This window comes from Bos grunniens, chromosome 19, assembly GCF_055505025.1.
Source record: "Bos grunniens cultivar Pamir isolate PY7600 chromosome 19, Bosgru_T2T1.0, whole genome shotgun sequence".
Taxonomy (NCBI): domain Eukaryota; kingdom Metazoa; phylum Chordata; class Mammalia; order Artiodactyla; family Bovidae; genus Bos; species Bos grunniens.
In genome coordinates this window covers 54,062,994-54,087,564 of record NC_141183.1, presented here as the reverse complement: position 1 = coordinate 54,087,564, position 24,571 = coordinate 54,062,994, and the positions used below count along the sequence as shown (strand labels likewise).

Genomic DNA, 24,571 nt, shown 5'->3' with positions numbered 1-24,571 from the left:
TCCTACTAACAGCACTCTCTAGGGCTTGGGGGCTATTACCTTAATGAAATCTCATCCAGAATCCTGCAATAGGTATAGAAAAATGAGAAGTCCTTTCTTCAGGAATGGACTGAACTTTGCTCTTAAACGTTCAATTTCCCTTAACTATAAAGTAACCTATCAAAACATAAGACAGTGTAGCTTCTACAACAAGACTAATATCTGGGTGTATTTGGTTTAGGGTAATTTGATTGTTGGAGAAGGAAATGGCACCCTACTCCAGTACTCGTGCCTGGAAAATCCCATGGATGGAGGAGCCTGGAAGGCTGCAGTCCATGGGGTCTCGAAGAGTCCGACAGGACTGAGCGACTTCACTTTCATGCACTGGAGAAGGAAATGGCAACCCACTCCAGTGTTCTTGCCTGGAGAATCCCAGGGACGGGGGAGCCCAGTGGGCTGCCATCTATGGGGTCGCACAGAATCATTGTAGAAACTGGACGAGCATTATTGAGTCTAATTTTCAGTACTTGATTTTTTTTTAATCTGAATGGTATTTTCTTAAGTCAACACGTGTTCAAACGGCCTGCACGAGGCATGGCAATGACTGTTGTTAACAGCCTCCTTCTAATAAAATGCACATCTACTGAAATCAGTATAATTGGGACACCTCATCAACTTGAAGTCTGTTACTTGAAAAAAAAAAAGTCAAAGAAAAAGTGTGAGAAGATAAATTTTCAAAACAGTTCAGTTACAGAAGGGTCTCAGATTCAGTCTCAGTTCAGTCTCAGATTAAGTTCTGAGATACAGGATGCCACAGTTCAGTGGGCTACTAAGCAACATAATGACATCCTAACAGTTAATGTTGGCATCACAGTACTTCAGAATTTGGGGCCAAAGAAGTCTTCAGAGATGATTTTAATAAACTCTCTTATTTTTACCATAAATAATGTGAAAGCTGGAACTTCACTGAGGGAAGATACTCTTAATGATACTTACAATTGAAATTCAAGTGATACTTTAGAAATTTTACTTTTAGTTCCTATCAATAATACTTTAAACTTGGAATTTAATATCTACTGAAATAAAAAATACTTAGTCATCTATGAGAACTAAACTGAATACTATAGTTCATTTTGAGTGTTCCCCACAAGTATCTACTGACTTTTTTTTTTTGGAGGATGCTGAAACCCAGGAACAAACCAAGGACCCCTCTTGATTCTTAAGGGCTTCTCTGGCCATCAGTGATCAGGGCTGTGAAAAAATTAGAAGCTAAGAATTAGGACTTTCTAATGCAGGGTGCGAAAGACTGAATGTTTGTATCTCCTCAAAATTCTTGTATTGATATTAAAATCTAACCCCCAATAGGATGGTGTTAGAAAACAGGACTTTGGGGAGGTGATTAAGTTCTGATGGTAGAGCTCTTATGAATGATATTAGAGTCCTTTATAAAAGAGACCCAGAGAGCTCCTCTGCCCCTTCTGCCACGTCAGGACACAGCAAGAAGGCAGGCTATGAGCCAGGAAGCAGACTCTCAGCAGACACTGAATCTGTTGGCACCTTGATCTTGGACTTCCCAGCCTCTGAGGCTGTGAGGAAACACACACACACACACACACACACACACACACACACACACACAGACTGTTATTTATAAGCCACCTGGTGTGTGTGTGCTCAGTTGTGTCCAACTCTTTGCGACCCCATGGCCTGTAGCCTGCCAGGTTCTTCTATTCATGGGACTTCCCTGGCAAGAATTCTGGACTCGGTTGCCTTTTCCTACTCCAGGGGGATCTTCCCAATCCAGGGATTGAACTTGCATCTCCTGCATCAACAGGTAGACTCTTTTCCACTGAGCCACCTGGGAATCCCTTATAAGCCATCTAGTCTATGGTATTTTTATTATAGCAGCAGAATGAAGTAAGACACAGAGTAGGCTACATGCTTAGCTTGCAGGCCATATAAAAACAAGTAGTGAGCTAGATTTGGTCCACTGGCTAGTTTACTGACTACTGCCCTAACAGCACACACTAGGGCTTTAATCCAGAGAAATTTAACCAAAACAGGAGAATATTTCATCAAATGGAGTATTATTATTCAGTTGTCAAAAATATCTTTTTCTCCAAAGAAGATCTACAAATGGCCAACAAGCACATGAAAAGATGCTTAACATCATCAATCATGAGGGAAATGGAATTAAAACTACAATAGATAGATAAATCTACTTAGGATGACTATAGTGATGATAAAAAGTGAAAAATAACAAGTGTTAGGGAAGATGTGGAGAAATGAGGACTCTGGTACATTGCTGGTGGGGATGTAAAATGGTTCAGCCATTATTAAAAATAGTTTGGCAATTCCTCAATAGTTAAACATAGAAATACCATCAATTCAGTTCAGTTCAGTCGCTCAGCTGTGTCCGACTCTTTGTGCCCCCATGGACTGCAACAAACCAGGCTTCCCTGTCTATCACCAACTCCCAGAGTTTACTCAAACTCATGTCCATTGAGTTGGAGATGTCATCCAACCATCTCATCCTTCTGTGTCCCCTTCTCCTCTTGCCTTCAATCTTTCCCAGCATCAGGGTCTTTTCCAATGAGCCAGTTCTTCGCATCAGGTGGCCAAAATACTAGAGTTTCAGTTTCAGCATCAGTCCTTCCAATGTATATTCAGGATTGATTTCCTGTAGGATTGACTGGTTTGATCTCCTTGCAGTCCAAGGGACTCTCAAGAGTCTTCTCCAACACCACAGTTCAAAAGCATCAATTTTTTGGCACTCAGCTTTCTTTATGGTCCAATTCTCACATCCATACACGACTACTGGAAAAACCATAGCTTTGACTAGATGGACCTTTGTTGGCAAAGTAAGGTCTCTGCTTTTTAATATGCTGTCTAGGTTGGTCATAGCTTTTCTTCCAAGGAGCAAGCATCTTTTAATTTCATGGCTGCAATCACCATCTGCAGTGATTTTGGAGCCCAAGAAAATAAAGTCTGTCACTGCTTCCATTGTTTCCCCATCTATTTGCCAAGAAGTGACAGGACCAGATGCCATGATCTTCATTTTTTGAATGTTGAGTTTTAAGCCAGCTTTTTTATTCTCTTCTTTCACTTCATCAAGAGGCTCTTTGATTCTTCTTCGCTTTCTGCCATAAGGGTTAGGTTACTGATATTTCTCCCGGCAATCTTGATTCCATATGATCACAGAAATACCATATGACCCAGCAATTTCACTCCTAGGTATACTCCCAAAAGGATTGAAAGAAGATATTTAAATATATGCACAATGTTTATAGCAGCACTATTCACAATAAGCAAAAAGTAGAAAAAGCCCAAATGCCCATGGGGAGATGAATGGATAAAAAACTGTCATATATATACATATAATGTATTAATAATATTGTTTAGCCATAAGAAGGAATGAAGATCTGATACACATTACCTTGTGGATGAACCTTGAAAACATCATGCTAAGTAAAATAAACTATTAGGTTGGTGAAAAAATAATTGTCGTTTTGCACTGCTGAACTGTGCCTTTTGATATTGGGATACATTCCTAAATAAATGTGGTTATATTACACATCATTTAAATGCACATTTCTCACTTTATGTTTTTTTGCTTATGACATTACTTGCTGTTTATTTTATACTCATTTCAGATTAGAGAAATGATGTTAGACAAAAAGCAAATTTGAGCATTTTTTGTTTGAATCCAAAATGGGTAGTAAAGCAGCAGAGACAACTTGCAATCTCAACAGTGCATTTGGCTCAGAAACTGCTAACACACATACAGTGCAGTGGTGGTTCAAGAAGTTCTGCAGAGGAGATGAGTGCCTCGAAGCTGAGGAGCACAGTGGACAGGCCATCGGAAGTTGACAACGACCAACTGAGAGCCTTCATCAAAGCGGATGCTCTTACAACTATATGAGAAGTTGCCAAAGAAATGGATGTCAACCATTCTACAGTCATCTGGCATTTGAAGCAAATTGGAAGGTTGAAAAAGTTCACTAAGTAGGTGCCTCATAAGCTAACCAAAAATAAAAAATACTGTCATTTTGAAGTGCCGTCTTCTCTTATTCTACCCAACAACAGTGAACCATTTTTCAATTGAATTATGACGTGTGATGCAAAGTGGATTTTATACAACAACCAGCAATGATCAGGTCAATGTCTGGACCAAGAAGCTCCAAAGCACTTCCCAAAGCCAAGCTTGCACCAAAAAAAAGGGTCAGAGTCACTGTTTGGTGGTCTGCTGCTGGTCTGCTCCATACAGCTTCCTGAATCCCAGTGAAATCATTACATCTGAGAAGTATGCTCAGCAAATCGATGAGACGCACTGAAAATTGCAACACCTGCAGCTGGCACTGGTCAACAGAAAGGGCCCAATTCTTCTCCACAACAATGCCCAACCACATGTTGCACAACCAACACTTCCCCAGTTAAATTAATGGGGCTACAAAGTTTTGCCTCAACCACCATATTCACCTGACCTCTTGCCAGCCAACTACCACTTCAACCATCTCAACAACATTTGCAGGTATAACGCTTCCACAATCAGCAGGAGGTAGAAAATATTTTCCAAGAGTTCGTCAAATCCTGAAGCATGGATTTTTACACTCCAGGAATAAACAGTTTTATTCTTCATTGGCCAAAATGTGTTGATTATAATGGCTCCTGTTTTGATTAACAAAGATGTGTCTGAGCCTAGTTATAATGATTTAAAATTCATAGTCCAAAACCGCAATAACTTTTGTCCCAACCTAACAGACACAAAAGGTCATATATCCTATGATTTCGTTTATACAAAATATCCAGAATAGGTAAATCCATAGAGACAGAACACAGACTGGTGGTTGCCAAGGGCTTCGGAGAGGAGGGAACAGAGGGCGGCTGCTTAAGGAACGGGGTTTTCTTTTGGAGTGATGCCAAGTCTTGGATCCAGACAGACAGTGCACCGACACTGTGAATGTCCTAAATGACAGAACCTTTCACTTTAAAGTGGTGACTTTATGTTATGTGAATTTCCCCTAAAAATGTATACTTTCCTATCAGTTTGAAATGATGGGACAGAAAGGAGAGGAAAGCAGGAAATGGCTATAAAAACTAACTTATAACCACACATATCTCAGTTTTCACTGTCAGAGCACAATAACGAGATGCAGAACGTTTACCTTTAGTAAGACACGTGCAGTTCTTAGTTCCAGCAGAATAGAACTGCAGAGGACACTACTTCCGTATCCCTAGAGTCCCTAGCACTGGACTGACCCTAGGGAAGTTATTAAAAAGCACTCATTAAAAGCAACCTATGGGGTGACTGACTCCTCAGATGTTCAAAACTTATCTTTTGGTGGCTAATTAAAGACTGTTCATAGAGACAGAAAGTAAGATAGGTCTTCCAGGTGCTGGCAGGTGAGAAGAAAAACAAGAATTGTTTAATAATCAGAGTTTCGGTTTTACAAAATGAAAAGAGTTCTGGAGATGGATGGTGGAGATGATACAGAACAGTATGAATGGACTGCAGGCCACTGAACTACACACTTAAAAAATAGTTAAGATGCTGAACTTTGTTTTGTGTATTTTACCACGATTTTTTTAAAGATCATTTTTTCCCAGGATCTTTTAAGCATATGAGTAAGATCAAATGGTGCATAAACGCTGAGTGCCACAGGCAATCCTGCAGGGGCTGGAGATGAACACAACAGAATTCTTGTCCTCATGGAGCTTACCTTCAGAGGGAGAGAAAAATAATATAAAATGTCACGTAGTGATGAGCACTATAGAAGACAAACGAAGACAAATAAAGAATAGGGACTGAGGGAGGGCAGGCCACGGGGAATAGGGTACCTATTACAGACAGGATAGTCAAGAAGGTTCCCACGATGAGCTGGCATTTGAGTAGAGAACTGAATGTAATGAGAAAGCCATGTGACTACCTGGGTAAAGAAAAATTTCGGGGAGGGATAAGACCAAATAGGAAGGCAGGACCATGCTTGGTGTGTTCAGAGAATAGTGAAGAGGCTGCTGTGGCTGGAACAGATGAGGGAGATAGAAGGTGGTAGGAGATAAAGTCAGAGCAGTTGCCAAAATCATAGTATGAATTTTTACATTTTCCTCTAAATGTGAAAGAAAACCACTGGAAAAATTGAAGCAGGGAAATAATTTTAAGAGGATCACTCTGATTGCTGTGTGGAGAAAACAAAAACAAAAACTGTACGAGCACACAGTGGAAGAAGAAAGATTAGGCAAGAGATGCGGCGGCTTGGACCATGGTGACAGCATGTAAAGGTGGTAAGTGGTCAGATTCTGGATCTGCACTGAGATAGAGCTGATAGAATTTGCTGATGCATGGGATGTGAACAAAGAGAGTCAAGGAAGACTTCAAGACTTTTGGTTGACTAGAGGTAGCTAGAAATACTATTTCCTGAAATAAGTAAAACTGGGGAAAGGAGTTACAATGTATTTGGGACACTACTGGACATACAAATGAAGAGGTAGCATGGGAAAAAAAGGTAGGCACATTTGGAGTTCAGAGAAGATTGAGACTTAAGATATAAATTTAGGAGTCAGCACTATGAAGACGATAAAAGCAATGAGACTTGTTGATATAACCTAGGAACTGACTAGAGAGAGAAGAAAAGAGGTCCAAGAATTGAGCTCTGGGATTCATCAATATTTAGAAGTGAGGGCAGACAAAGAAGATTCAGTAAAATAAACTACAGAGTGGCCAGTGAAGCTGAAGAAAATCCAGGAAAGGGTGATACTCCAGAAGCCAACTGAAGGCTGAGGTTGTCGGTTCAATGCTGCCGAGGTGCAGGGGACTGAGAACAGACCACTGGATTTGGCACCATGGCAGTAATAGAAAACTTTGATAAGAGCAGTTTCAGCTGAGTAGCAGGAATGAAAACCCGATTAGAAAATCTGGTTGAGATAAGGATATGCTTTCAAGGAGCTTTTCTCTAGGGGGTAGAGGAAAAAATGTAGTAGCTAGATGAAAATATGAATGAAGGGAAAGTGAGAGGAATTACTTTTAACACAGAACCTGTGTGATGGCATGGTGTATGCTAATGGGAATTATCTAATATAAAAGGTAAAACGTGATTATTGAAGAGTAAGGGGAGGATAACTGTTCAGGGCTAAGTCTGTGAGACACAGAAGGGGATGTTGCACACGAATGGAAGGACTGGCCTTTTCCCATTATAAAAGGAAGAAAGGCAAAGTGTAGAGTTACACAGTGGTAGACTGACACATTTGTTGGTGGAGAGATATGAAAGTTCTCTTCTAGCTGCTTCTATTTTCTCAGTAAAACAAGAAACAAGGTCAAAGCTGAGAATGAAAAGAGAGGAGTTGTGTTGGAAGTTGGAGCAGAGATGATATGATACAGTGGCTTTGGAAAATGGGGAGTGTACTGACTAGGGAAATATTACAGGGCTGCCAAGAACACTAAGAGCTCTCATGAATTTAAAATGAGACCATTCATTTTGAAAAATATTTGACAGTAATAAACATCAAAGTAATAACTATTATGAAAATAACAATTTTGCTAAAATTCTATTGCTACCATGTATTTTCTATATATCAGGCACCATACTAAGCCAGTTATATGTTTTATATAAACATATGTCTTCTTATTATCCTCATTTTACAGATGAAACTGAGGCTCAGTAAACAGTCCGGATTTTAATTTAGTTTTTTCTAATACCAGAAGCTTTCTTCCTGTTGACTGTATTGTACAGCCTCTAACAATATGTAAATCTTACACTGAATGTGGTTAAAATCTTTTAATGCCATAGGACCTTATATGTACCAATGTTCTTATAGCCCAACTGTTTGTTAGACTAAGTTCTATCAAGGAAGAATAATTTGCAACTATTTCTCCTTATATTTGCATTACGAAAGCTAATTCCTGGGAACTTCCCTGGTGGTCCAGTGGCTAAGACTCCATGTTACCAATGCAGGGGGCCTGGGGTTATCCCTGGTCAGGGAACTAGGTCCCATGTGCTGCAACTAAAGATCCCACGTGACACAATGAAGACTGAGGGTCCTGTAGGTAGCAACTAAGACCCAACAGCCAATAAATACATTTTTAAAAATAAATATTTTTTCTAAAAGCCAACGTTTTATCATGGATGTTCTAGTTGAAGCATGTCATTTGCTCCCTGCCCCTAATAACATGAAAGTGTCATTAGATGTCATAATAATATCAACATTTCACAACTCCTCTGTTTCACGGCAGGAAGCCAAGTTCAATTAACACTCACCTATCAACACCACTGACCAAAGAATTAGGCTTTACTGAGGAATGGAGGCAGGGTTGGGGTGGGGTGGGGGGTGGGGTGAGGGGGTGAGGACATAAGAGTTAAAACAAATAATATGCTAACTACCTTATCAGTTACAACCATATTATGGAGGGAAAGAGAGGAAATTATTATTTTAACAGCAGGTACCAGAGTCCCTCCTGGGGAGGTAACTGTCTGTTGAAGAATATATCTTGACAATATATCCTGTTTTCGCTGGGCAAGATGAGGTCTCGAGGCCTCATTAGGAAACGGACACCTAACCTTCTCTGCCTATGACACAGAATTAAGGGCCTACTCATCTCACACGCTAGTAAAGTAATGCTCAAAATTATCCAAGCCAGGCTTCACCAATACGTGAACCGTGAACTTTCAGATGTTCAAGCTGGTTTTAGAAAAGGCAGAGGAACCAGAGATCAAATTGCCAACATCCGCTGGATCATCGAAAAAGCAAGAGAGTTCCAGAAAAACATCTATTTCTGCTTTATTGACTATGCCAAAGCCTTTGACTGTGTGGATCACAATAAACTGTGGAAAATTCTTCAAGAGATGGGAATACCAGACCACCTGTCAGGAAGCAACAGTTAGAACTGGACATGGAACAACAGACTGGTTCCAAATAGGAAAAGGAGTACGTCAAGGCTGTATATTGTCACCCTGCTTATTTAACTTATATGCAGCGTACATCATGAGAAACGCTGGGCTGGAAGAAGCACAAGCTGGAATCAAGATTGCCGGGAGAAGTATCAATAACCTCAGATATGCAGATGACACCATCCTTATGGCAGAAAGTGAAGAGGAACTCAAAAGCCTCTTGATGAAAGTTAAAGAGGAGAGTGAAAAAGTTGGCTTAAAGCTCAACATTCAGAAAACTAAGATCATGGCATCTGGTCTCATCACTTCATGGGAAATAGGTGGGGAAACAGTGGAAACAATGTCAGACTTTATTTTTGGGGGCTCCAAAATCACTGCAGATGGTGATTGCAGCCATGAAATTAAAAGACACTTACTCCTTGGAAGGAAAGTTATGACCAACCTAGATAGCATATTCAAAAGCAGAGACATTACTTTGCCAACAAAGGTCCGTCTAGTCAAGGCTATGGTTTTTCCTGTGGTCATGTACGGATGTGAGAGTTGGACTGTAAAGAAAGCTGAGCACCGAAGAATTGATGCTTCTGAACTGTGGTGTTGGAGAAGACTCTTGAGAGTCCCTTGGACTGCAAGGAGATCCAGCCAGTCCATTCAAAAGGAGATCAGTCCTGGGTGTTCTTTGGAAGGACTGATGCTGAAGCTGAAACTCAAATACTTTGGCCACCTCATGTGAAGAGTTGACTCATTGGAAAAGACTCTGATGCTGGGAGGGATTGTGAGCAGAAGGAGAAGGGACGACAGAGGATGAGATGTCTGGATGGCATCACCGACTCAATGGACGTGAATTTGAGCGAACTCTGGGAGTTGGTGATGGATAGGGAGGCCTGGCATGCTGCAATTCATGCGGTCGCAAAGAGTTGGACACAACTGAGCGACTGAACTGAACTGAACTGATAGAACAGAAAAAAAAAAAAAAAGGACATCAGAGAAGAGAAGCTATGGTCCCAGTACAAGGAAAGAGGATAATATGGCAGGAGTCCACATCGACTAGTAACAAGCAAAGATGAAAGACTGGTAAAGTAACTGAAGGTCTTTTAAAAAGAATAGTTAACGTTCCATTTAAAATTATTTGCAATATTTTAAATGCAAACCCTTTCTACTCCATCAAATCAGAACAGTGTGCAACACATATGAATACCTTACGTAACTGCTGGGGGTTGCGGGCAGAGCAGTGGTGGGCGGGGTGGCGGGTGGAGGGGGCAATCAAAGCTAGGGGGCTGACTCCACACGTGGTCCGGCAAGGAGCAAGCGGTGAGAAACTGATGAACTGAGAATTAAACAAAAGCAGAAACTCAAAACTAAAAGCCATTGTAAGCCCTGGAAGTTCTCAGAAATCCTGAAAAAGAATTTTTGGTGTGGGATAAGGTTAGCTTGAGTCAATCATATCTAAATCTCAAAAGTCACATTAATATTTGGCATATAAAAATTTTTTTCAAAACACTTTTTAAATTGATCTCTTCTATCATTTTGAGGCTTTTTAAATTCATACTATAAAGTATAAAGAAACTCTTTACAGTATTTAAACTATATTAAATTTTTTTCAATTTTAAAAAACTAGAAAAATACAAAAAGATAGATTTTCCCATAATCCCACCATTATGTATACTCATACACAAATTAAAAAGTAAAAAAAACCTTTCTACACCTCCAATTTTACTTCCTCAGAGGTAACCACTGTTACATGTATCAGTTTTATTCATTTCAGACTTTTTAATATAATTTTAGAGTATGTATTTTTCTTTTTCCCTTTCTAGAAAGCAAGTTGTACTAGACACGTTGTACTGTAACTTGCTTCATTCACTTAACATACTGTGAACACTATCTTTCCAAGTAAAAACATATCAACCTACTTTATTTTGTTAAATGATTACATAGTATTTCATTACATGAATTTATCACAGTTTGTCTAGTTCTCCATTGTCAGGCATTTATGCTTTTTTCCAAATGTTTGTTACTATAAATAACACACTATACTGAACTTTATAAGAAAGATTCCTAGGAGTAGAGTTTCTAAGTCAAAGCATATGAGGACTTTAGTTATTTACAGACCATGCCAAACTGCCCTCCAAAAGGCTCTACAAATTTACATTCCAATTATCAAACAGTGTATCCTACATCTTTGTCAAACCTGGATATTATCAATAGTTCAAGTTTTGTCAATCAGATTGAAAAATAAATGTTTTTGGTTGATTTAGTACTTGCATTTCTCTCATTACTGATTTTGCTGAATTGGTTCAACATCCTTCTATACACTTACTGGTCAATTGTATCTCTTCAACTGAATTACACATTAATATAACTTTATTTCTTTTTATTGGATTGCATTCTTCTAGTTGTAGAAGCTTTTATGTATTATGAATACAATGTTCTATATTTCGTGTTGTAAATATTTTCTCAAAGTCCATAAAACAGAGACTTCTGGTTGTCTCCTAATATTTATTCTTCTTTTAAAAAGGCAAATAACCCCCAGCTAAAGATCATATTTCCAAGCTCCCTTGCAGCCTGTTCAACCAGGTGACCAAGTTCTAGTCAAACTGATGTGGTGTAGCCATGATTATGCTCATAAAAGAAAGGGATGTTTATAGCAATCTGCTGGCTGATGAGGGCAAAGTGATGAGCCGTCTTTAACCGTGTAACACCTGAGGGCCAGCAGGGAAGGGAAGCTGCCATATCACCTCTGGACAGCTTACTCTCAGACTGTAACATGAGCAAGAAAATCAACTTCTAAATTGTTTAAGACACTGGTGTTTTGCTTTTTACAGTAGCCTAATTCATACGTGGACTAATATGGAATTTGGAATCTACAGTGAGGTGCTGCTTGTAATTCAAATAAAAATATGTGATTCTAGCTCAGCAGTCAGACGGCAGGTGGTTGAGACACAGTGGGCTAGAATGTTGGTGATCTCTGTAATCCACATCAAAACATTTGGTAAAATCACTGCCTGTGACACCCTGGAAAGCAGACCACATGCCAATGGGTATGTAACCAGAAGGGGAAAGGCTGAAAACATTCACAATGTGTTGGCTGTTTCCTGACACATTCAGCAAAGCCCAAAAAGATAAACTCTAGCTAGAGGTAGCTGGCATGCAAGTAGAGACGCAAGAAAATATTCCTCTGCCTGTGGTTGGTCACCAACTGACTAGCGTTCAGTAATGTGAGGTTTGCTGTAATATCCCAACTTGAAACAGTAGTAAGAGGTACCTCTAAGCTTTTCTCAAGTACTTCTGACTATGACGAAAATCAGATTAAGAGTCTTATCTTAAAAAAAAAGTGTTATCTTTCCAATCAAACCCATCTTTTCAGATATCTCAATATAAAGTGCCATTAGGTTGAGGGAAGAGGATGGGCAAAGTGCAAACAGTAAATCAAATACCAGACTTTTCAGGCTTAAAAACTACCTAGATGAGAAGTCTAACACACACTTGGAACGACCAAAGAGAAACAAAAGTCTTCCAAGTTCTTTCGAAAGAATTAAAATGCCAGAGGTATAAAAAGCCTGGCCTGTTAAAATGTGTGATTGTTCAGCCTCTGAAGTAATCCTCAGACCCTTTAGGTCCACTCTAGCAGAAGCAGGCAACAAAAACTGGATTGCTTCAAAGACATGCATATTCCCCAGCACCACTGCAACATAATGATTTGTGTGTATCAATAATGTGTTCCTTTTGATTGCTGAAAAGTACTCGATAGCATGGATATACTATAATCTATCTGTTCACTTTTTAATGGACATCTGCAGTAGTTTCTAGGGCTCTCTGTGTATGTGCGCTTAGTTGCTCAGTCCTGTCTGACTCTGCAACTCTATGGACTGTAGTCCGCCAGGCTCCTCTGTCCATGGAATTCTCCAGGCAAGAATAGTGCAGTGGGTTGCCATTCCCTTCTCCAGGGGATCCCTGGGTTGTAATATTTGACTGCACCTGGTCTTAGTTGCTGCAAAATGGATCTTCAGTTTTCACTGCGGCATGCTGGATCTTTACGTGTGGCATTCAAACTCTTAGTTGTGGTATATGAGATCTAGTTCCTTGACCAGGGATCAAACCTGGGCCCCCCACAGTAGGAGCTTGGAGTCTTAGTCATTAGACACCAAGGAAGTCTCTCTCATTGTAGTTTTAATCTGACTTCCCTGATGATTAAACATCTATTCATGTGCTTACTGGTCATCTGTATATCTTGTTTTGAAAAATGTCTCCTCCTGTTGTCGCCTCACCTTAAGAGTTCTTTTCACATTCGAGATACTATCTTTGTTTTGATATATGTGTTGTCAATATTTTCTGCTAGTTTTTGGCCTGCCTTTTCATTTTCTGAAAGATATCTTTCAAAGAGCAAAAGTTTTAAATTTTGATGAAATCCAATTTACCAATTTTTTCTTTATTGATCATATATTTTGTGTCCTAAGAAATTTTTGCCCAAAGGAGCAAAGTTTGTCTTTCTTTTTTCCCAAGATGTTTTAAAGCTGTAGGTTTTAAATTTAGGTCTGTAAAGCATGTTTCTTTATTCTTTTTTTTTTAAGTTAGTTAATTTTTGTGTGAGGTGTGAGGTATGCGTCAACGTTAATTTTGTTGGAAACACTTTCCTTTCCCCATTGCACTGCCTTAGCACCTTTGTTGAAACTCAATTGACCACACAGGTGTGGATCTATTTCTGGACTTCCTATTTTGTTTCATTCATCTGATTGCCTCCCTTTTCACCAATACCAAACTATTTTGATTATTATTGCTTTATGGCAAGTCCTCAGTTCAGTTCAGTTCAATCACTCAGTTGTGTCTGACTCTTTGCAACCCCATGGACTGCAACACACCAGGTTTCCCCGTCCATCCCCAACTCCCAGAGCTTGCTCAAACTCATGTCTATTGAGTCAGAGATGTCATCCAACCGTCTCATCCTCTATTGTCCCCTTGTCCTCCTGCCTTCAATCCTTCCCAGCATCAGGGTCTTTTCTAATGAGTCAGTTCTTCACATCAGGTGGCCAAAGTATTGGAGTTTCAGCTTCAACATCAGTCCTTCCAATGAATACCCAGGACTGATCTCCTTAGGATGGACTGGTTGGACCTCCTTGCAGTCCAAGGGTCTCTCAAGAGTCTTCTCCAACACCACAGTTCAAAAGCATCAATTCTTTGGCACTCAGCTTTATAGTCCAACTCTCACATCCATACATGACTACTGGAAAAACCATAGCTTTGACTAGATGGACCTTTGTCGGCAAAGTAATGTCTCTGCTTTTTAACATGCTGTCTAGGTTGGCCATAGCTTTTCTTCCAAGGAGTAAGCGTCTTTTAATTTCATGGCTGCAGTCAAAACCTGCAGTGATTTTGAAGCCCAAAAGAATAAAGTCTCTCGCTGTTTCCCCATCTACTTGCCATGAAATGATGGGACCAGATGCCATGATCTTAGTTTTCTGAACGTTAAGTTTTAAGTCCATGTTTTCACTCTCCTCTTTCACTTTCATCAAGAGGCTCTTTAGTTCTTCTTCTCTTTCTGCCATAAATGTGCTGTCATTTGCGTATCTGAGGTTATTGTTATTTCTTCCAGCAATCTTGATTCCAGCTTGTGCTTTCATCCAGCCAGGCATCTCGCATGACGTACTCTGCATATAAGTTAAATAATCAGGGTGACAATATACAGCCTAGATGTACTATCTGGAACCTGTCTGTTGTTCTGTGTCCGGTTCTAACTGTTGCTTCTTGACCTGCATACAGATTTCTCATGAGGCAGGTAAGGTGGGCTGGTATTCCCATCTCTTTTAAGAATTTTCCACAGTTTGATGTGATCCACACAGTCAAAGGCTTTGGCGTAGTCAATAAAGCAGAAGTAGATGTTTTTCTGGAACTCTCTTGCTTTTTTGATCATCCTAATGATTCAGGATGGTAAGTCTGGTAAAGCCTCCTCCAACTTTTTATTTTTAAAACTTGCTTTGGTTAATCTGTGTCCTTAGAATTTTCTTTTAAATTTTAGAATCAGCTTGTCATTAAAGAAAAAATGTCTACTAGAATTCTGATTAGGATTGCATTGAGTTTACAGATCAATTTGGGGAGAACTGTCACTTTAACAATACTGGCTGTTCTTAAATTCATGAACATGGCACATCTTTCTATTTCTTTAATTAATTTTTATTAATTCCTTTCAGCAAAATTTGTAGCTTTCAGTGTCGAGGTCTTAAACATCTTTTGTTCAGTATATACCTAGGTATCTATTGATTTTGGTCCTATTGTAACTGTTTGATTTTTTTAAATTTCATTTTCCAGTTGTGTGCTAATTTATAAAGAAGGAATTGTGTCTGCATATTAACTATATGGCCTGCTAAGCAAGACATAACCTTGCTAATTCATTTATTTGTTCTAGTAGTTTTGCTACATTCCTCAGATTTTTAACATAAGTAACCATATCATCTGCAAATACGGTTTCACTTCTCGCTTTCCCATCTATACATCTTTTACTTCTTTTTATTGCCTATTGCAATGGCTAGGTCCACGGGTACAATATTGAATACAAGTCATAAAAGTGGGCATCCTTGCCTTGTTCCCAATCTCAGGGGTAAACAGCTTAGTCTTTCACTATTGATCATGATCCTTTCTATACAGATTTTATAGATGTTTCTCTATCAGTTTGAAAAAGTTTCCACTATCCCTATGTTGTTGAGAGATTTTTATTACTAAAGTGTGCTGAAGTCTGTCAAATGTGTTCCTTGCATCTACTGAAACTGTCATAGTTTTTCTCCTTTATTCTGTTAATATGATGAATAACATCATTTAACATTTGAAATACAATCAAGTCTTGCATTCTTGAGACAAATTCTATTTGGTTTGTCCATCATTATTTTTACACATTGTTGGAGTCAATTTACTAATAATATTTTGTTAATTATTTTTGCACATATATTCATGCAGATTATTAGCCTGTAATTTCCTTTCTTCTTGTGAGGAAAATATTTGATAACCAACTTCTTTAAAAGAAAGATGTAGGGCTATTCATTGGGTCTTCTTGTGTGAATTCTGTCAAGCTGTATTTTTTAAGAAACGTGTCTATTCCATTTATGTAGCTGTGTTCATTGACATAAGGCTGTCCGTGGTATTCTCTTATTATCATTTTACCATTCATAGATTCTGAGGTATTAGTCTCTTTTTCATTCTTAATAGTTATGATTTGTGTTCTGTTTGTAATCTCAGGGGATCAGTCTAGCTAAGAGTTTGTCAAAATTTTCGATCTTTTCAAAGAGCTAGTTTTACATTTGTTAGTCTTCTCAATTGTCTGTCTTCTATATCACTGACTTCTACTTTTAATTTATTTATTTTTGGCTGTGTTGTGTGGCTTGTGGGATCTTAGTTCTAGGGATCCTGGACTAGGGATAGAATCCACACCCTTGGAGTGTCCTTTGGAAAGTCCAAAGTTCTGAGTACTAACCACTGGACCACCAGGGAATTCCCTCTGCTTTTATTTTTAACATTTACTTTGGGTTTATTTTCCTCTTCTTTTTCTAGTTTCATATGGTAAAACCTCAGGTCATTGATTTTAGGTCTTACTTATTTTCTATTAGCCTTTAAAGCTGTATGTTTCATTCTAACACTGCTTTAGCTGCATCCCACAAACTCAGATATTGTATTTTGATTGTCACTCAATTAAAAATATTTTCTAATTTTTCTTGTGATTTTGTCTTTGACTCACAAATTATTTAGAAGTATGCTACTTTATTTCCAGATATTTGATCTTTTCCTAATTTGTTATTAATTTCTAATTTAATCTGTTATATTCAGAAAATACACTTTGTATGACTTCAATTCTTTTCAATGTATTGAGACTTGTCTTACGGCCCAGTGAATGACCTATCTGGTAAATGTACCGTATGCACTTGAGAACAATGTATATACTCTGCAAGCACTGGACGCTCAGTGTCCAAACATGCCAATTAGATCAAGGTGGTTACCTTGTTCATATCTTCTTTGTCTTTAACTGATATTTTGTCTGGTTATTCTATCAACTGTTCATATAAAAGTATTAAAATATCCTAGTACATTGAGGAATTGTCTGTTTCTCTCTTTAAATTTTGTTATTTTGTTTCATGTATTTTGAAGCTCCATTATTACACAAAACACATTTATAATTGGTGTGTTGCTGTTTTTCAGTCACTTAGTCAAATCCGACTCTTTGTGACCCCATGGACTGCAGCACACCAGGCTTCTCTGTCCTTCACTATCTCCCAGAGTCTGTTCAAACCCATGTCCATTGAGTCGATGATGCCATCCAACCATCTCATCCTCTGTCATCCCCTTGTCCTCATGCCCTCAATCTTTCCCAGCAGCAGGGTCTTTTCCACTGAGTTGGCTCTTTGCATCAAAGTGTAGGAGTAAGGAGCATCAGTCCTTCCAGGGAATATTCAAGGTTCATTTCCTTTAGGATCAACTGGTTTGATCTCCTTGCAGTCCAAGGGACTCTCAAGAGTCTTCTCCGGCACCACAGTTCGAAAATATCAATTCTTCGACAATCAGCCTTCTTTATAGTCCAACGCTCACATCTGTATATGACTACTGGAAAAACTATAGTTCTGACAATATGGACATTTGCCGGCAAAGTGATGCCTCTGCTTTTTAATATACTATCTAGTTTGTCACAGCTTTTCTTCCAAGGAGCAGGTGTCTTTTAATTTCATGGCTGCAGTCACTGTCCATAGTGATTTTGGAGCCCAAGAAAAGTCTGTCACTGTTTCCATTTTTTCCCCATCTATTTGACATGAAGTGATGGGACCAGATGCCATGATCTTAGTTTTTTGAATGTTGAGATTTAAGCCAGCTTCTTCACTCTCCTCTTTCACCTTCATCAAGAGGCTCTTTATTTCCTCTTCACTTTCTGCTATTAGGAATCATCTGCATATCTAAGGTTACTGATATTTCTCCCAGCAATCGTAATTATAGCTTGGGATGCATCCACGGTGGCATTTCACATGATGCAATCTGCATGTAAGTTAAAAACGCAGGGTGACAATATACAGCCTTGATTTACTCCTTTTCCAATTTGGAACCAATCCATTGTTCCAAGTCCAGTTCTAACTACTGCTTCTTGACCTGCATACAGGTTTCTCAGGAGGCAGGTAAGGTGGTCTGATATTCCCATCTCTTTAAGTATTTTCCACAGTTGGTTGTGATCCACACAGTTGAAGGCTTTAGCATAGTCAATGAAGCAGAAGATGTTTTTCTGGAATTCCCTTACATTTTCTACGATCCAGCCGATGTTGGCAATTTGATCTCTGGTTCCTCTGCCTTTTCTAAATCCAGCTTGAACATCTGGAAGTTCTTGGTTCATGTACTGTTGAAGCCTTGGCTTGAAGGATTTGGAGCATTACCTTGGTAGCATGTCAAATGAACGCAAGTATGTGGTAGTTTGAACATTCTTTGTCCTACTTCCCTGATAAACTGTTCATCATTATGAAGTGGCCCTTGGCTTGAAGGATTTGGAGCATTACCTTGCTCGCATGTGAAATGAGCACAAGTATGTGGTAGTTTGAACATTCTTTGTCCTACCTCCCTGATAAACTGTTCATCATTATGAAGTGGCCCTCTTTTGAACACTCTAGGTCTTAAGGTCTGTTTTATCTGATATTTAAGAATAATCATACCAGCCACCTCATACTTTCTGTTTGCATGTTCTTTTTCTATCCACTTACTTTCAATACATGTCTCCTGTAGTCAGCCTACAGTAGAAGTTTCCCCTTTAATCTACTCTAGCAATCTCTGCCTTTGACATCAAAGACCATTTATGTATATAATAGTTGTATTGGTTGAATTTGGGTCAACCACTTTATTATTTGTTTTCTCTTTTCCTTATTTTTCATTTCTTTCTTCCTCCTTTCCTGCCTTTTTTTTTTTTTTTTTTTGGATTGTTTCTATTATGTTGGTGATTATCCTGGAAACTACAATATGTCTCCTTGTTTTCTTCTTACTGAAGAACACCCTGCAGAACTTTCTTTAATGTTTATCTGCTGTGGTGCATGCTCTTGATTTTGTGTTTATCTGAAAATGTCTTCATTTTTGCCTTCATCATTGAAGAATCTTTTTGCTGGGTAGAGATTTCCAGGACTCCAGATTTCTTTTAGTATATTTAAAATATGATTCTACTCCTTCTGGCTTCCATTGCTGTTGTTCAGAAATAAGCTGTTAGTCTAACTCAGGGCTTGGCAAATTACAACCTCTAGGTCAAACTGGGCCCAGCATCTGTTTTTTGTAAACAAAGTTTTACTGAAATATAGCCACAACCATTCACTTATGTATTATTCATGACTGCTTTAGTGCTACAACAGCAGAACTGAATAGTTAAACAGAGATCATATGGTACTGGCATAAACACAGAAAAACAGACCAATGGACTGGAATAGAGGCCTGAGATAAATCCTCATACATATGGTCAATCACCTTGAACAAGGATGCCAAAAACACTCAATGGGGAAAGGTCTCTGCAACAAATGTGCTGGGAAAACTGGATGTCCATATGCAAGAGAACCAAGGTGGAACCTTATCTTACATCATCTACAAATATTAACTCAAAATGGATTAAAGACCTAAATATGAGACCTAAAACTATAAAACATCTGAAAGAAAACACAGTGGAAAAACTGTATCATACTGGGCTTGGCAATGGTTTCTTGGATACGATACCAAAAACACAGGCAACAAAAGCAAAATTAGACACATGGGAGAATATCAAACTTACAAACTTCTGTGCATCAAAGGACACAGTCAACAGAAGGACTGTGAGCAGAATATTAGCTAAATTAATGTGATCTTGAACAAGTTCCCTATCCTCTTCAAGCTTAAGTGTTCTGATCTTTAAGTAGATGACAATACCACTTTCATCAAGTTTGTAGTATGGCATAAAAATGAGCATGCAGTGAATATTCACTACTGTCCTTTTCGAAATTGCCTTTAAAGTCCATGCCATTGTTTTGAACATCTTCAGTGGTAAGAAATCTTAATCTCTGATTACAGATTGGATCATATACTCAACTAAAAGCAACTGTACAAGTTAAGTTTACCAAATAAGACGAGTGGTCCAGATAGTTTTTGGTCAGTAGGGAAAGAGCAAATAAGCCAAGATGGTGGTGGTCAGGCTCTCTCTCCTCACGCTCTCTCTCACCCCACGTTTCATGAATAATGATTATGTAACAACTGAGATCATTTATGGGGCTTCTCTTGTGGCTCAGCCTGCAATGCGGGAGACCTGGGTTCAGTCCCTGGGTTGAGAAGATCCCCTGGAGAAGGGAAAGGCTATCCACTCCAGTATTCTGGCCTGGAGAATTCCATGGACTGTACAGTCCATGGGGTCGCAAAGAGTTGGATAGCACCGAGCATGTGTATCATGAGGTACTTGCTTGGCCATGGACTACTTTTGTTCTGTAAGCATATGTAAGTTCCACCTGGAAAGCCCTTGAGGGAGGTTATGTTATGTCTGCTGCTATGGCTGCTGTACCAGCCAGGAGAGAAGAAATAGCTGCAGTTCCTACAACTTCAGTTTTCTTCCAACCTCTTAGCTCACACCTTGCCTACCCTGCATTCAGCATAGAGTATGAACAGGGAGACATGGTCTAAATGGCACTTTGCAGAAAGAACCCTGTGAGTCTAAACAATACCTCGATCATATTACTATTAGCTTACTTTTGGGGAAAATTCTCCAGAAGTTCCCAAGATTCTTCCGATTTTTATAGGTTAAAATGACTGTTTGACCGGATTGCTTAATTCACTGAATTGCACACCTCTGACGTGCATATAATTTAATAATATTCACATTGTCTACTAAAGAATTTGATGACTTGGTTTTGGATCATGTAAGAAACATGTTTTATTAGATGTCACTATTTTCTTAAAAAAGATTCTGACCTCCAATTACAATAAATAAATTTATATTAAAAAAAAAAAAAAGATTCTGTCTATACCTCTAGAAAGAGTAACACCAACTGTACTAAAACAATCACCAACTCTGGGCTCCTACAAACCACAAGAAAAATCCCACTGATAAAGAGTCGTACTTTATAATATGCTCAGGGTAATATCTTTAATGTCCATCTAATTTTTTCTTGCCACAATTTAAGAACATGCCCTTTTGTACTATACTTTGCTAATAAAAGAACAAGTACTTCTGTAATTACAGTCTTTGGCATCTGAAGCAGTTATTAAATTGTCTTTCATCCTTGCATTCTCCTAGTTAAGTAATCCAAATTCTTTTGCTTTTACTTACTATGTTCTCTTTTCAAAAGCTCATATTTTTACATGCAATACTGAAATATAATTTGTACTTTACAGGGATGATTAAGAAAAAACAGTTAAAATTACAGTTATATTAAACAGCAATGTGATAAGTATAATTATGAATAATAAATGAAGAGCATTCAGAAATTAATTCCACACTATGATTCTACTGTGAGCATTCCAGAGCACAACAATCCTTACCAGGGGACTTTCCTTGCTGTGAGTTGCTTCTTCGCTCTCTGTATCTGGCTGGAGTGGATAAACTCATGTCTTTACTAGGCTTGCTAGCAGGCCCCATTTCTGAAATAAGGAATCCCATTTGTTCTGAAGGCAAGATATTCTCAGGTGGACTGGTCTGGCATTTTATACTGGCATCCATCTAAAATATTAAAACCACTCATTATTCCAAATTTTCCCCAAACAGCTACTAAAAGTTAAGACACTTTATCAGAGGAGTTGTATTATAGAATAATGATCCAACAAACATGATCTTTTTAATCTTTATGAATGATACTATCTAATTTTGCTAAGCTAATCTGAATCTTTGGTAGTAAGACATATATTTCCCCATACAGAAACCACTGAAATGCCAATGGAGCTAAAATATTTACTTATGACCAGAGGAAGATTCACCATGAAGTTTCATTTTTTTAATAAAATTCACACACACAATTTATAACTAGTTAATATCACTATCTTTTCCCATTCTAACATCTCTTCCATCAGATTTCCTCTCTTGGTGATACTGGAATGGCCCTAGGTATGATCCTGTTGGATGATGTCAGAGGGGCTGTGAATACTTTATTCTACTAATTTTGTTTTGTCTTAATAAAGCTTTCAAAATTCAAAATCTAGATCTGTCTTGCTTATGATACATAGATTTCTTTCTTGGAGTTCCTATGTTTTCTTCAGAATACCTAATCCCTTTGTCAAGTTGACCAATTTCTGAAATATTCTATTTATTAATGAATTTATTTTAAACTAAAACTATATAATGAAGTAGGGCTAGAAGTTCAAAATACAGCTTTCAAAAGCTGTGATATCCAAATTTTTTTTAAAGAAACTGTGTGAATGCAATTTTAAAATATGAAATCTATTTTGGATGTGACCATGAAGGAATAAAGACACATTTCACGGTCTTTTCACAGGCATATTTGAAACACAAAGGGCCTATCTTTGGTATACTGAATGTATAATATTATTTTAATACATAGTACTCTGGGTCTCAATGTTTGGGCTCAAAAAGGACAATGAGGTGATAGAAACCTTAAGACATTTGACCCTTAAGTTAGCCAGAAAAGAATGCATTAAAAAAAAACTGCCCAGGTGACTTCACTCACTGTCCAGAGGTTAGGACTCCATGCTCGCACTCCTGAGGGCCCAGGTTCAATCCCTGGTTAGGGAACTAAAACCCCATGAGCCACATGGTGTGACCAAGATACACACACAACTGCCAAAAAATTATCTTGTGAACCTCTAAAAATGAAGACATTTTCAACTCCATTAAAGAAAAAAATCCAAAATGAAAAACATATATATATCAGACTAGGATTGAGAAAAAAAAATCACAAAAGTGATTTTAATTTGGATATACTTTTATTTTTTAGAATGCGAGTTTATTCATTTTCTGGTCATAAGCTAGCAGTGATCAAGGACTAGTCTCTACCTTCAGAATATATCTCTCAAACCAGAGTCAGAATTACGCTTTAGGAATGAGAGTATTAGCAAGGAAATTCACACACAGTATGCTCTCAAATCAAATTAGAATTCAATAATGTTGTAACAAAGTATGAAAATACTTCCAACCATCTCCTTACCTCCATGCTACAAATGGCCAGGAAAGTCCTGATGTTATCTATGAGATAAACCATCCATCTGAGAAGTGGAATTTAATCAGGCAGGCACACCTAGTCCATTCAAATTAAATTTGGAAGCGAAACTCAAAGGATGTTTTTAACATGAAAATATTGATAAGTCTTATACCACACGCTCATTCAAACCATAACATAGTGAGAGCAAGCCTGACAGTTAAGGTTACTTCTTTCTGAAATGCTTTGTGCAGAACCACTGGGACATGATCCTTCTGGAAAGCATAATGAACTCGTATTAAACCCAGATAAAACTGGGACAGGGTCCCCACTACAACAGTCCTTAGCAAGAAGCACCAGGTACCTCTGAACATTACTAGGAATTTTTCTTTGCCTCTTACCTGGTGTGTGCTGAATGGTAGCCCTTCCTGAACAAATACTACTGAAGATGCAGATGGATTATGACTTAGCTGCTCCTTCAGTTTGATGTGAGCTTGCTGGTTGATTGCAGACTCTTGCATTGTAGTATTTTCAACAGGCTGAGCTGGGTGGATGGTATAGATGTACTCAGGTGACTGTGGTAGAGAGCTGGTAATTGCCTGTTCTGTTCCGACCACAAAAGACGTAATATCTGAGCCTACAGGAGTAAGTGGCTCCAGCTGGCTAGCCTGACTTGTGGAAGATGGATTGCTGTTGTTTGAATTAGCTAGGATATGTTGGCTTCTATTAGACTGGGATGTTGAGCACTGATTCTCAACAGGCTCCACCTTGACCATCTCCAATTTAGGGGAGGAATGCAACTCATCTACTATCTGAAAAACAGCCTCTAGGTTTACTTCTGTCTTTTTATTTTCATCAGTAGCACTGCAAGGCCAATTAGAAGGCAGAAATTCAACTGGATAGGAAGACTGCATTGGAGGATTCTGGGAAAAGAGAAAATAGGATTCTTTGGATAGAAAATCAAATATGAGATTAAGGAGGAAAGCAAAAACATTTACACTGATGAATGCTAAACATAAACAAATTAATCTTAAAGTTCACTAAGAAAACTTGAATGCCAGTCAAGTTTTTGGCAATGGTACCTTTAACTCTATTGTTAGCATTAGCACACGCGCTACTATACGTCAACCACTATGCTAAGTTTTAATATTGGAATGGACCAAAACTTCTCAGGGTTAAAGTATACAAAATCGAAAAAAAGCTACAGTATCCAAATACCTATTTGCTGATAAAATGTCTATGTATCAAAGTCTTTCGGAAACGTTAACAGACAAAAACATACACTGTTTTAGGAATGTAGTAAGGAAATAAACACAGGCTGCTCACAAGTCCGCCAATGCTTCAATAGATTCAGGGGGAGATACCGATATTCCGTTCCAAATAATCTGGGGAAAAAATGGATGGAATATCGAATGTCCCTTGTTGAGATTATTTTAATACTAAAACAATTGATTAAAATAGCTGTCACTTTTAGACTGGTATCTTCAAGATGTATTCTCTTATACACAGTATTATGCACAATTACATCTGATGAAAAACAACCTCAAGCTATGAACACAGAATTCTGAAGTAATGATTAAACAAAACATGTAATGAGTTGTTGCCAAATGCAGAGCTTTG

General features: G+C 38.3%; 1 protein-coding gene across 3 annotated transcripts in view; it reads right to left on the bottom strand.

Moving 5' to 3' along the window:
• The window catches only part of HSF5 (heat shock transcription factor 5), a 53,278-nt gene that overhangs the window by 7,563 nt on the left and 21,144 nt on the right, over positions 1-24,571 (bottom strand). The window contains exons 3-6 of one of the 3 annotated variants that reach the window (XM_086360744.1): positions 23,353-23,874; positions 21,345-21,522; positions 10,057-10,185; positions 3,129-3,209 (exon numbers count right to left, since the gene is read on the bottom strand). In XM_086360744.1, coding sequence (XP_086216870.1) covers positions 10,058-10,185; positions 21,345-21,522; positions 23,353-23,874 — 828 coding nt within the window. In that variant the 3' untranslated portion in view covers positions 3,129-3,209; position 10,057. Of the gene's footprint in view, positions 1-3,128; positions 3,210-10,056; positions 10,186-21,344; positions 21,523-23,352; positions 23,875-24,571 lie in introns of those variants that run through there. The other 2 variants (XM_086360743.1, XM_086360746.1) reach the window with 2 other exon arrangements.